Raw genomic sequence first — 14,991 nt, 5'->3', positions numbered from 1 at the left:
TATAAGTAGAGAATGATATGAATCTTAGGTATACTCATGTTTAATATATTTTAAATTTTAAATAATTAAATATGCGACAATACCTTCCCGGTTTATTTCAGATTAACGCTGGTAGTTTACACTGACACCTGGTGGGCCCCATTATGTTTTGCTTTCACTTTCTTTTCTCCCTCCTTTCTCTCTCTTTTCTCCTCCTCCCTCTCCCCCCGCTCCAGCCGTCTTGCTCTCTCTCTCTCCCCTTCTCCTTCTCCTTCTCCTTCTTTTTTTGATACAAAAGGAAAGGAAATTAAATAAATGAAAAACGAATCTCAAAATCAAGAAGCTCCTAACAGCGGCTCATCAAGCGCCTCGGCGACAATATAATGGAATCCAAATGAGAGAGACGAGGCTCTTTTCGCAAGGAGATCTGCTTCCTTATTATCTTTTCGATCAACATGACATAACTCAACATGCCACTCCCGCTGCAATAGAAGTTTTACATCACCAATGAGGCCTCAGTCATTATGTAGATCAATATCCTCTCAGCTCTAAATATATAAAAGTTAGTAGCTCAGTAAGCATCCGCATCAAATGACGAAAACAATTGAATGGCGACTGTCACTGAGCCTAAGCAGCCCCACGGCGTCGGCTCCCTCCTTCTTCCCAACACACAGAACTCGAAGGGACCACGACGGAGAGAGGAAGAAGCTGCAGAAGTTTCAAGGGATCGAGGACATGGACGAGGAGTTCAACGATCTGGTGGTGACGAGTGAGGCGTCGGTTGGGTTGTTCACTCTTGTTTTCTTTCACAGCAGTGAAGGTCAGGAATGGTGAAGTCCATTATGTCCTATAAGGATCAACACGATCCCTAAAGAGGCCCTGCAAACTTATAACAATAGGAGGAACACTTCTCCGCATTTAGCCGCCACCATGGAAAAGATCGATGGCGTGAACGAAGACGCACACTGGGGGAGACCGACATGAACAATGGAGGAGTGAGAAATGGAGTGGGTGGCTGGAAAAAAAAAAAAAAGACATGTGGGGCCCGCTAACAGACATTAATTCCACAATCAACTGTGAGCGCTATATTGTTTTAAATTTAATTATTAAAAATTTAAACAGTTAATTTTATTTATAAATCACTTTTAATATATTTTATTAAAATAAAAAAATTAAATTTTATTAATTTTATTTTTTAAAATTTAAAAAATTTTAATTTTAATTTTTAATAAATATTTTTAAATTTTATTATTAATATTTTTATTCAAGACATTTAATATGATAAAAATATAAAAAAAATATTAAAAATTGATAAGTGTTTTATAAATAGGATTGAATTTTTTTTCTCTTTGCTTTATACAAGAGTAGAGGAGTGAGATTTAAATTAGAGAGAATTTCATTTTAGGATTAGGGAAGCAACATATCTTCAGTTGGCTCCCAAAAAATTTTAAAATATCAGTTCAGTTCTATAAAATTAAATTAAAAATAAGTTAAAAGTGAAAAAGGCCAAAATACTCTCACTTTAGATATTTAAAAAAAAACCACTAGCCATTGTCGCCCGCGACTGAAGCTTCGCCTGTAATGGCAGCCAATAGCCCTTTATTGCCAAAGCTTCAGCCACTGGTTAGACCACCGTCAGTGGTGGCTATAGCATTATGAAAATTAATTTCTTTAAAAGTGACCAAGGTAAGTGTAGAACTCAAGACTCTTTGGTTCATCAAAAAATTTTAAATCACTAAACCACTTAACCCATTTAATCATATAATGTATAAAATTATATATATGATAAACCTTATTTTCAAACCATTTGATTATTACTTTACTTGTTAATTGTGTAACTTTACTTGTTAATACCTTAACAAGACTTGTTAATTACTTAACTTTCTTTGTTAACCCCATGACTCTTGCAACAAAAATAAATTACTTGTTAATCACATAATATACTTGTTAATATCTTAACAGAACTTATCAATTACTTAACTCTCTTTGTTAAGTTCATGATTCTCACAACAGAACTACATTATTTGTTAATCGCGTAACTATCATTGTTAATACTTTAATAAAACTTGTTAATTACTTGAATTTACTCGTCGAATCGATGACTTCTTCAACTGAACTTCATTACTTGTTAATCATGCAACTTTACTTGTTAATTACGTAATAATACTTGTTAATTGCATAACTTAACTTATTAATACCATAACAACATTTGTTTAACTGTTATTTAGAAAAAAACAATTAAATTACTTGTTAATTGCATAACTTTACTTATTAATTCTTCAATAATATTTATTAATTATCTATTGTTACTTGTTAAATGAATATATAATTTACATAAAAAATTGATTTTGTCAGATAACGAAAACAATGACAGTCGGGTCTCTCTTATTAATATTCATCAAAACTAAAGGTTTGAAAAATCTTATACAATTAAAACCTAATATATTTTAACAAGTATGCTTAATACTTGTCCATTATCTCACACGCAGTGGGAAGCACCACCTCAAGGGTGGATCAAACTCAACATTGACGGGGCATTGAAGGGAAGGTTGGGAGCCGGATGTGGAGGCATTTTCAAGAACGCAGAAGACAAATGGCTTGGAAGCTTCACCTGCAATTTCGGCATTTGCACTGCACTGGAAGCAGAGTTATGGAGCCTATTCTATGGATTACAAACAACAGACTCTCGACATGAAGAAAGTGATCGTTGAAAGTGATCCTTCTGCCACCATTTGAGAATGGGATATAGCCGCAAATGAAGGCGGGACAAACTTGAGGCAACTCGGGCATGCACTATCATTTATTGAAGGAGATTGGCAAGTGGAGGCGAGGCATATTTTCTGTGAAATTAACATGTGTGCGAATTTACTTGCTAAGATGGGTATTATTATGCAGCAACACAGTCATAAAATTCTGATTGAATCTCCCATTGAGATTCCTCTTGGGTTGTGTCGAGATATGGAGGGTGCTTTTGCCCCGGTTTCTACCTATATATATATATATATATATAAACACAATAAACATAGTCAATCTTAGGCATTAGGCAAGCATTCAAGAAAGCGTGTGGCTTGATCATAAGGGTTAGCACTATAGCAATAATTAAATTTTCTTAAGAGATATTTAAATCACAATTTTTTTATTAGTTCAATTTGAAAGTATACAACTTTCTTTTCCTAAAACTAAAACCAATGACCAATTCTTTATTTTCTTGTGGAGCCAATCCTCTCCTATATATATTTTCCAAACAAGTAAGTTATATATTGATATTGGCGTTGATGTTATATAACATAATTAAGGTGGAACCATATCATGTATCCAACTAAGCTGGCGGCACGCAACAATATTAAAAGCTGGCAGACTTCTAAAGACATGAGGGACACAATTTCAAATGGTTTTGCCTCACAGATATCAGTTTATCTACATGTCAAATCATCTTGGAGTGTGCGAGAATTTGAATTTAATGATTTAGATTTGAACCAAATATAGATAAAAAATTATGTATTTAAATTTGCTTCAAATATATAAATTTATGTTTTGTTATAATTTTGTTATAATTTTAAATTCCCTCTAAATTCTGGTTATTTAAAATTTCAACTACTATAAGCCTCTTTTTTTTTTTTTACATTTTCATTGTTGGTTTTTTTTTTACATTTTCATTGTTGGCATTTATATTATTCTCATTACCCCTCTCTTTTGTCGTTCTTATCTCTCACCAGTTGAAAAATATAAATAAGTTCTTTACTTCTAATCTCTCGTTTATGCTTAGAATTTTAGGTTGTTTCTCTTCTATCTTCAAATTTTTTTTACACTGTTTAAACAAAAGGATTTTAAATACATATATGTATATATATATATATATATTTTAAATGTGAAATTTTAAATTTAAGATTTTAAATTTAAAATTCAAATCCATTAATCCAAATACTACCTTAATTTAATTAAAATTATCCTTATTTTCTTAAAATAAATAGTAGAACAACAATATTAAAAAAATATGATAATTTTTAAGTGTTGAATATAAAAAAATTATAGCGTAGATTAAAAATAAATCATTCAAATTGTATTTAAACTTTTCATGTACTGTATTTGGCCTTATCTTGAACATGCAAGTTCACCTCCTATTTAAACACCTGAATGAACACACACACTAACAGCAAAGTTACCAACATGTAATTTCCAACATGTAACATTCATTGGAGTTATTATAAGTAATATAACATAACTAACAGCAAGAACAATAAAAAAAAAAATCCTATTAACTCAGGATTACTTGGTGAGAGTAGCTACAAAAGGCATTTGTTCATGAATTTTGCTTCTCCTGATCGATGCAGCGCTGATTTATTCACCATATATTGAAGGTAAAATTCAAAGTTCTCTGTTCTGAAACACATAAAAGCCAACTATTCCTTTGGCATTACTATTCTATTAGCATTTCAAAATTTAACGAATCATGAATGTTCCGGAAAATCAAAAAAATTGAATATTTCATTCATCGGGGTTCAATGACAAAAGGAGAAAAACTCAACGGAAAAAAAAAAAAAAAAAAAACTCCAAACAAGAACCTTGTGTTGCCCCTTGTTTTCCATGTTAGGAAAAAATCTAGTCATTCTATTTTATGCATTTCATACAGAGCACCAAGTTCATGATTGCAGCACCAAGGAAAATGGAACAAAATTGAAGCTTCTTAATGGAAGCTGGAATGCTTTTAACCTTGGTATTCTTCAGGCTTAGATACTTCAGGTGGAAAAGGTTGACAATCTCAGCAGGAAACGATTCCAAAGGTGCATCTTGCAAGTCTAGTACCTTGAGCAGCCTACAACCATTTGAGAATAGTGAAGATATGGAGATATCATCATGTGAATCTGCTAAAGAAAGTAATAGCAGAGAACGCAATTGGAATGAGGTCCTGTTTTGCTGTACGTTCTGTAAACTACTCATTACTGACAGGCGACGAACTCTTTCTGGCCATATCATGTTCTGGTCTGTGGCCAATGTTGCAAAGTTTTGATCTGTTGACTTCAAATTGATGTATGTCCCGTAGAAAGTCGTGAACACGACAAGTCTTCAACCTGCCATCACTGCCTTTCTCTACCACTTGAATCAGGCTCCTGTTCAAGAGCTCCTTCAGGTAACTCTCTGCGACTTCTTCCAGTGTCCTCCTCCTTCTCCCGTGACAAACCCTTCAGCTATCCACAAGCGAATCAACCTCATATGGTCAACGACATAAAATTCTGGAAGGATGATCAGGTACAACGAACAGGATTTAAGATAGTAAGGCAATTCGTTGAAACTTAGGGAAAGCACTTTCATATCCTCCATTTTGTCACTGCTTCCAATCTCAGATGCAATACTTCCGCTAACAACCAGCCATTTCTCTATGTTGGTCATGTCTTTTGTAGCCAAGGCACCACTGATTGCCACAATTGCTAGCGGCAATCCCCCACATCTTTTCAAGATAGTCTTGCAAGACTCCTCCAAATGAGGAGGACATGCATTCCCCTGAAATGTTTTCTTGCAGAAAAGAGACCATGCTTCATGCTCAGGTAAGAATTCCAGGTTATAGATCTCGCCTTGCAACTCAGTGCAGCAAGAAAGTGCTACTTCTCTGTTTCTTGTGGTGAGCATTATTCTACTGCCATAGTTGTTGTTAGGCAAAGCAAGTTTGATAGCATCCCACGCATTTACCCGCCATATGTCATCCAGGACGATGAGGTACCTGCTTTGTTGAAGCAGACTCTTGACCACCTCCTTCAGATTGTCACTTTTCATTGTGCCAACTTCTGCAGGAGCTGGTGTCCCTATAACTTTATAAAGCTGTTGAACCAGGTCTCTTAGGAGCTCCTTGATCTTGAAAGATTGGGAAACTGTGACCCAAGCATGCATCTTGAAACGCTTTTTCAATTTTGGGTCATCATAGACCTGCTTTGCCACCGTGGTTTTCCCCAGCCCACCCATTCCATAGATAGGTATCACCACCTTTCCTTGCTCCTCCTGGAAAAGCAAGTCACTCAGCTGCTTCTTTGGCTTCTCAATACCCACAAGTTCAGCTTCCTCAAGCAGAAGTACACCTCCTTGACTATCAAGCCTCGATGTATACAGATGACTCGAGCTTGACCCAGTCTCAGTTATTCTGGGACGACCCTTGGCGATGGTTTCCAGTCTGCCCTTGATGTCTTGTATGTCAGAAGCAATCCAATGTCGAGCTCTGAGAGCTTGAATGGCAGAAGCAAGCCTTTTACAAGGAGAATCGTGGTCGTGGCCGTGGTAATTCACGGGGCGAATAGCGAACCCATCAAAGACGTCTTCCACGTGATGAGCTACATCTCTGACTTGCTTCACCCATTCTTTGAGTTCAGGTTCTTTGTCCTCCATAGTATCAGCCACCCTTGAAATGGCCTTGAGGCGCTCCAGTTCATCTTTGATGAACTGCATCTCTGTGCGAACACCCTTCAGCAGATTCACTTCCTCTTGCAATAAAGATGTCATTTTGTCCAGTATGAACAACACCGGACTTTCTGCCATTTCTTTTCAACTTCAGATTCCGATAGTGGTAATTTGATAACTAGAGTATTAGAGGATTAGAGAATGGCGTGGTTAGATTTTCCTGATGGATTACATCTTTCTTGATGTGCTTATACAGTTTTTTATGTTTTATATTCATAATCAAATGGCTTAATCCCTATTCTTTGTTACAAAGTCGTTTACTTGGAGCCCAAGACTTTCCACTAGAAAACTGAGATAATTCTATCATTTGGATAAAAAATTCACTCTATAAACTTTCTTGAATTTGAAAATATTTGATTAAATAAGTGTTTGTGATTCACTCTATCCTGGAGTGTCAAAGTCTTCCAGTTTTTCTCTCTATTTTGCATAGGAATATATATTAATATTACCCTATATTTGCATTATTGTCTATGAATTAAAATCAAATGTATGAATCATCACTTGATTTATTTGATGACTCAAATATTTTCAAATTCAGAAAAGTTTAGGGAGTTAACTTTAGAAGATTTTCATTCATAATATTTTTACTTTTTACTTGTTACAAGTTCTTTGTCCCAACCTCCAGATTATTTTCTTTCGGTTAAAAAAAAATCTCTAATTTTTTGGGCCAAAAAAGCCTAATGACTGATGAGTTTTCTTAACTTTCCCTGTTCTAAAATATAAATTATATTTGATTGATATTTCCTAGGTTATTAAGTTTTTCCAATTTACTTTGACTAGAATACAATAAGTATTATAATTAATTAATCTTATATTTGAATTTATTAAAGATACCGTTGGAAAATAATTGTTTTTATAAAGTTAACGAATTAACCTATTTTTAACTCCTTTTTTCAGTCCCTGTAAAATTAATTAAGCATGACTTTTTTTTAAGTTAGAGGAGTAATGAAATATGAAAGCATGTATTCAATTTCTTATCTTAAATATGTTAAGAATAGTATGCTCTATCAAAATAACTTAAGCTATTTGGTTAAATATTTTTTAATTTTATATATTCATGATTTATTTTTTAATCTTTAAATATAAAATTTTTATAATACTATAATAGCACGTCTACTATCAGCCATGAACTAGTCATCCACTTGGGTTAGATGCAAACAAAAACCTTTTTGCTTCCAAAAATGTTGCTCTTATATAATATCTCGGAAAATTATAGGTGGTTTCTTCATTATTTAATTTCTTGAAAGGATCTTAATTTTTTTTTTTTTAACCTGCTTGAAGGGATCTTAACTGAATAAGTTCAATAATGGATTCCTAAGTTATGAAACATGTGCAGTTGTGTTAAGGAACGAAGATTAAGTCAAATTTAAAAGTAACGTTTCTAATTTTTTATTTGCTACCGTTATTTTTCTAAAAAAAGAATATGGTATAATTGTTGAATTGATAAGAATTTTGTTGTTATTACTCGTAGGTATTCTCATATTAAAAGCAATTATATTTGCAGTTAGCCACTAAACATGAGTATATTTTCTAGCAAAAATTTAAACATTAATTCATTATGTTGTGAAGAACTAACCCTTGAATGTGACATTTTAAATTTCCTTTGTGATATTATTAAATGTTGAAGAGCATTCTGATAAGAATTTTTTTTTTTGGAAAAAAAAAAGCTAAAATACTTTTGAGTAGTTTTTTTTTTTTTTCGGCCAGCCAAAATTCTTTTGAGTAGTTGCGGAAATAGGAAGTCCTTATGAATAATTAATTACATTTAGTTGGTCCTTGTTGTAATTCTCCTAAGATAGAATTATCAAAAGGTAAAAAACGATAAAATTATTACAATAAAGAAAGTCATTAGGCAAGCATCAAGAAAGCGTGTGACTTGATCATAAGGGTTAGCAATAATTAAATTTTCTTAAGAGATATTTAAATCATAATTTTTTTATTGGTTCAATTTGAAAGCATACAACTTTCTTTTCCTAAAACTAAAATCGAATGACCAATTCTTTATTTTTCTTGCGGAGCCAATCCTCTTAGTTAATATTAATATTGGCATTGATGTTATATAACATAAATAAAGAGGAACCATATCATGTATCAATTTTTTTTTTTTTTATGACACATGGATATCCGATAATTAAAGACAATTGTACTCATAGCACAACCGAGCATTAAATGTTAGCATTTCTTCTAATAGGAATTTGAACAATTTTAATTTAATTAAAATTCATCCTTATTTTTGTAAAGATAGATATTAAAACAACAAAAATGCAAAACATATGATAATTTCTAAGTGTTAATTAATATAAAAATTTATTTTGTATTAAGAATAAATCATTCAAACTATATTTAAACTTTGCATGTACTGTATTTGGCCTAATCTTGAACTTGCAAGTTCACCTCCTTTCTTGGCTCTCACAATATAGATCACACCTGAATGAACATATATACACAATAACAGCAAAGTTACCAGTTCAATTTCCAATCTCAAATGAATTTAGTTGCCAACGTGCAACATTTATTGAAGTTATTATAAATAATATGACATAACCAACAGCAAGAACAATAAAATAAACAAAAATATCCTGTTAACTAAGGATTACTTTGATAAGAGTAGCTACAAAAGGCATTTATTCATGAATTTTGCGTCTCCTGATACAGCGCTGATTTATTCACCATATATGGAAGGTAAAATTCAAAGTCCTCTGTTCTGAATCACATAAAAGCCAACTAGTCCCTTGGCATTACTATTCCATTAGCATTTCAGAATTTAGCGAATCATAAATGTTCTGGAAAACCAAAAAAATTGAATATTTCATTCATCATGGTTCAATGACAAAAAGGAGAAAAAGATTTAAAAAAAAAAACCCGAAACAAGAACCTTGTGTTGCCTTTTGGTTTACATGCTAGGAAAAAATCTAGTCATTCTATTTTATACATTTCATACAGAGCACCAAGTTCATGATTGCAGCACCAAAGAAAATGGAATAGAATTGTCTAGCTTTTTCCTGTTCTGCCATGCATATTATAATGCTTTCTCAGGTTCACATGTTATGTTGGTTATATTTTCTGGTTTTAGTTTTGTTCTATGGTGTTTAGTTCTTATATTAGTTTTGTGCATTTGACTTTTTATTACTTTGTTGATGTAATTTGTCATCTGTTGTTTAAGGAAGTATTAAATGAATGGCCAATAAAAAAAAGTAGCCTCAAGTAACACAAAATCTAGATACGCTGGAAACAAAATTCTGAAATTTTGAATGATAGTTCTTTAACATTTTCTCATTGTTAGTAGGGCAAAGAGCCAAGGTATATCATTAAGTTGACCAACAAAAGATTGAACTACTGCATCAATTAACATGTTCAGAAGGAGAAAATGCAATGGTGTGATGAATTTCCTCCAGTTAGAATAACAATAACCAAGGCATTTTAGTCATCTGCAAGCTCAGACTGCAATTTACAAGTTTAAAAAGAAAAAGCAGATACTGTTATAGAAAAAAAAAACTAAAGAAAAAAAGAAAAGCAGATAAGCAACAACTGAATTAGTTTCTGTCCAAGATTTTTTATTCACTTGTTCTCAAGGCACATGATATTCAGGTAGAATTGATCTCCTGAAATTTAGCTAGAGTAGAGTTGGTGAAGCTGTATTAGTTGAATCTAACTTGCACAAATTGATTTGATGCTTCCTAATATCATGGCTTATAACTAATTCCAAAGGACATTCAATTGTGTGTTTTTTTCAGTTCTTTATATACTGATTTATACATCATATGGCAGGTAAATTCAGTTACCTCTGGTTCTGAATCACATGAAAATCAGCTACCAGCTTGACGTTGTTGTTTATTAGTGTTTCAAAATGTAATGAATCATGAAAGTGTTGCGACATAAATGTCGAACATTTCATACATCATGGTTCATTGACCAAGAACCAAGTTACGCTCCTTGGTTTATAGGCCATGAAAACCCCTGTAATCATTCCCATAAAGAAAATCTTCAAATAAGAAGTTAAACCTTCCAAAGTGGACGAATCTCATGACTTTTCATTGCAACATTACTTGAAGAACTGTCTCTCTCTCCAAGAGTGTCCAATGAGTAAACATCCCAGGTACCAGATTTCCAGTAGTTCGAATAAACCGCTGGTACGTGTGCTACTCTCCAATTATCTTTACCTCCATTTGGACTCAGGGCATTGATCAATTCATCAGGCATATCAAAGAAGTCAATTGCTTTTAGCTTACTCAAATGTTCTATGCCTGAAGGTACCTGCTTCAGTGATCCACATCGCTGGATAATTAATCTTTTCAGATTAGGCATTGCTCCTTCCTCCACTATCACGGATTTCAGTCCATCTAAATCATCAAGGCCTAAAAGCTTCAAACTTGGAAATTTCTCTGCCTTGAAATGCAATGTCTCTCCAACAAAAACCTGTAAAAACTCGAGATGAATTAGATTGGGCAAATCTTGAAGATACACCAGAGGATCCTCCTCTAACCTGCTCCATTTCAAGTATACTCTGACCAGATTGTGGAGAGAGGGTATCCATTCAGGTAACTTCCCTAGACGTCCACATAAGTACAATTGTCTCAGGTATGGAGGAGGCTTGACAATGTTCTGAATGTCAATGATCTCATCTTCTTCGATTGCAGTTATGGATAGAGACCTGAGATTGGTCATCTTCTGAATGGATGAGCACAAAGCAGCCCCATCTTCTTTCTTCAGCTTTCTAATGCCCAGCCTCCTCAGTTGAGTCAGCTTGCCTAATTCAACCATCAAGTCTTGACTTCCTTGGTCTGCCTCTATGAAACAAAGCTTTTGCAGAGATTGCATACATCCTATTGGGCCTGGCAGCTTGAAACCATTCCTTGAGAAGAAGTGAGCATAGGATTCAATCTCATAACGATACACCAGGAGGTGGCGCAGTCGATGCAGCTCCAGGATTTCAGCTGGCAATTCAGTTACATGGGAGTGTTTCAGATCTAATGTTTCCAGGTTTTGAAGCTTCTTAATGGAAGCTGGAATGCTTTTCACCTTGGTATTCTTCAGGCTTAGATACTTCAGGTGGTAAAGGTTGACAATCTCAGCAGGAAACGATTCCAAAGGTGCATCTTGCAAATCTAGTACCTTGAGCAGCCTACAACCATTTGAGAATAGTGAAGATATGGAGATATCATCATGTGAATCTGCTAAAGAAAATAATAGCAGAGAACGCAATTGGAATGAGGTTCTGTTTTGCTGTACGTTCTGTAAACTATTCATTACTGACAGGCGACGAACTCTTTCTGGCCATATCATGTCCTGGTCGGTGGCCAATGTTGCAAAGTTTTGATCTTTTGACTTCAAATTGATGATGTCCCGTAGAAAGTCGTGAACACGACAAGTCTTCATCCTGCCATCACTGCCTTTCTCTACCACTTGAATCAGGCTCCTGTTCAAGAGCTCCTTCAGGTAACTCTCTGCAACTTCTTCCAGCGTCCTTCCTTCTTCTCCAGTGACAAACCCTTCAGCTATCCACAAGCGAATCAACCTCATATGCTCAATGGCATAAAATTCTGGAAAGATGATCAGGTACAACAAACAGGATTTAAGATAGTAAGGCAATTCGTTGAAACTTAGGGAAAGCACTTTGTTCATATCCTCCATTCTGTCACTGCTTTCAATTTCAGATGCAATACTTCTGCTAACAACCAGCCATTCTTCTATGTTGGTCTTGTCTTTTGTGGCCAAAGCACCACTGATTGCCACAATTGCTAGCGGCAATCCCCCACATCTTTTCAAGATAGTCTTGCAAGACTCCTCCAAATGTGGAGGACATGCATTCCCCTGAAATGTTTTCTTGCAGAAAAGAGACCATGCTTCATGCTCAGGTAAGAATTCCAGGTTATAGGTCTTGCCTTGCAACTCAGTGCAGCAAGAAAGTGCTACTTCTCTGTTTCTTGTGGTGAGCATTATTCTACTGCCATAGTTGTTGTTAGGCAAAGCAAGTTTGATAGCATCCCAAGCATTTACCCGCCATATGTCATCCAGGACGATGAGATACCTGCTTTGTTGAAGCAGACTCTTGACCACCTCCTTCAGATTGTCACTTTTCATTGTGCCAACTTCTGCAGGAGCTGGTTTCCCTATAACTTTATAAAGCTGTTGAACCAGGTCTCTTAGGAGCTCCTTGATCTTGAAAGATTGGGAAACTGTGACCCAAGCATGCATCTTGAAACGCTTCTTCAATTTTGGGTCATCATAGACCTGCTTTGCCACCGTGGTTTTCCCCAGCCCACCCATTCCATAGATAGGTATCACCACCTTTCCTTGCTCCTCCTGGAAAAGCAAGTCAATCAGCTGCTTCTTTGGCTTCTCAATACCCACAAGATCAGCTTCCTCGAGCAGAAGTGCATCTCCTTGACTATCAAGCCTCGACTTGTGAAAATGACTGGAGCTTGACCCGGCCTCAGTTATGCTGCGACGACCCTTTGAGATGTTTTCCACTCTGGCTTTGATCTCTTGTAAGTTAGAAGCAATCCGGTGCCGAGCTCTGAGAGCTTGGATGGATGAAGCAAACCTTCTGAGAGCAGAATCGTGGCCATGGCCACGGTGATTCACAAGGCGAATGGTGAACTCGTCAATGGCGTCTTCCATGTCGTGAGCTACATCTCTGACTTGCTTCACCCAAACTTTGAGTTCAGGGTCTTTGTCCTCCAACGCATCAGCCATCCTTAAGATGGCCTTGAGGCGCTCAAGTTCATCTTTGATGAACTGAACCTCTGTGCGAACACCCTTAAGCAGTTGCACCTCTTCTTGCAGCAAAGATGTTAGCTTGTCCAGTAAGAACAACACCGGACTCTCTGCCATTTCTTTCCAGCTTCAGATTTGGATAGGGGTGGTGTGAGAATTAAGGAAATGGAGATTTGTGGGTTAGGTTTTTTCGATGGATTCGATTCTACCTTTGATGATGTGCTTGTATAGTTTCTTCAGTTTTGTTTCAAGGAGGATTATGCGAGTTCTTATCCATGGAGGGCGCTCACAGCTCATATATAATCAAATAGCTTAGCCCCTATTTTGTTTGTTCTGATTATAAAAGTCGTTTGCTTGGAACTCACGGTTCACGACGTTAACAACATCCTCGGTCTCAAACATGATGCTTCCATTAATTTTCCGGGAAAATACAAGGATAAAGAAGCTCTCGAGTTTTCTGAAATTGAAAAAGATATAGGGAGAATGGCAAATTAAGCCCTAATACAGAAAATTAATTTAAGCTTAGTTTCAAGTGTGAAATTTTAAAAATTTTTAAATTTAATTTTTAATTTTACAATTTCATTGTAGTAATTATATAATTTATTTTCTAAATTATATCATAATTAAAAAATAAATAAATTTATTTTTTATTAAAATTTAAAATATAAATTATAAATTCATCATAATAAAATTATATATCCCATTTGTGTTCAATCATGTCTCAAAAAACCACGTTCATTGGTTGACTTTATTATTAGACATGAATGTTGCATCTAATTTGAGTTCGATGCAACTAACTAATAATCATTGCTGCTCTTAGATAAGAAACCTATTAATTTCTAGGCTAATTACAGGTGGTTTCTTCATTATTTCCTGAAGGCTCTAAGTTGAATCTGTTCAATAATGGCGTCCAGGGTTATGAAACATGTGTTGAGCCAAGGGCTACATCTGACAGGTAATCTTGCCGTCTCATTTTTGAACACCACAGTTTCTTTATCTTATTCATAATTAGAGAATTTTATTTTAAAAAATCATGACACCTAATAAAAAAATATGATAATTCTCATCAATTTAACAATTGGTGAAGAGTTCAAATCTTAACTCTTGCACTAATATAATTGGAAGTCTATTAATTTAAAAAAAAACAATTTTTTGAAAGTGTCAAGTGTCAATGTGGTATATTGGTATTGTGTACATTACCCACACACACACACACAAAACACTGCCTACCTCCCATCTTTTATATATATATATATATATATATATAAAAGAAGCTAATAACAACTTCATATAGATCAATAAAATCAGCTATTTTTTGTATAATTTGAAAATTACCCTCAATACAAGTTATTAGATAGGATTTAATTAGTTTAAAAAATGAAAAAATTATATATAAGTTGCATAGAGCAAACTTATTTACAAACAAATCCTGTAAAATTTAGAAATAGTGTAATTTGAATTTGGGTATAAAGACAACACTTTCTCTATTAAAAATATTAAAGTTACGGTTGTAAAATATTGAAGTGTGAGTTGTAAATTACTAATGTGTTAGTTATGAACAATTAGTGTTAAATTTTGTTGGCAACGTGTGATTGGTGTAACTATTAAATATCTAAAGTTATTGTTATAAAATATTGAAATGATAGTTGTAAATTATTGATGAATTAGTTGCATATAATTTGTATCAAATTTGTAATATATGATCAATTTAACTATTAGATATATGAAATTAGAGTTATAAAAAGTTAAAATGATAGTTATAAATTATCAACAAAATAATTATAAATTATTTGATTAATATAATATATTTTTAATAGGGCATCATTTTTTTTTTGCATCCTAATTTTAAAT

The 14,991-nt window shown here is 34.2% G+C and overlaps 1 protein-coding gene and 1 pseudogene across 2 annotated transcripts; both read right to left on the bottom strand.

The window, feature by feature from the left end:
- Nucleotides 1-4,568: 4,568 nt before the first annotated feature.
- On the bottom strand, nt 4,569-6,501 carry LOC129321361 (disease resistance protein RPM1-like; annotated as a pseudogene).
- A 2,826-nt stretch (nt 6,502-9,327) lies between these two features.
- LOC129321908 (disease resistance protein RPM1-like) lies at nt 9,328-13,354 on the bottom strand. Of its 2 annotated transcripts, XM_054967875.1 has the most exons (2): nt 10,907-13,354; nt 10,647-10,839 (listed from the first exon to the last, which is right to left on the bottom strand). In XM_054967875.1, exons 1-2 carry the CDS (start codon nt 13,255-13,257, stop codon nt 10,788-10,790), a joined length of 2,403 nt encoding a protein of 800 aa, XP_054823850.1. In that variant the 5' UTR covers nt 13,258-13,354; the 3' UTR covers nt 10,647-10,787. The 2 variants fall into 2 exon arrangements, with proteins under 2 accessions (XP_054823849.1, XP_054823850.1); XM_054967874.1 differs by having other exon boundaries at nt 9,328-13,354.
- Between the last annotated feature and the right edge of the window lie 1,637 nt (nt 13,355-14,991).

Source organism: Prosopis cineraria, unplaced genomic scaffold (assembly GCF_029017545.1).
Source record: "Prosopis cineraria cultivar Desert tree isolate PC_DT_omini unplaced genomic scaffold, ASM2901754v1 PC10, whole genome shotgun sequence".
NCBI lineage: Eukaryota > Viridiplantae > Streptophyta > Magnoliopsida > Fabales > Fabaceae > Prosopis > Prosopis cineraria.
The sequence above is the reverse complement of the archived record's forward strand: the minus strand, read 5'-3'. Positions and strand labels throughout refer to the sequence as shown.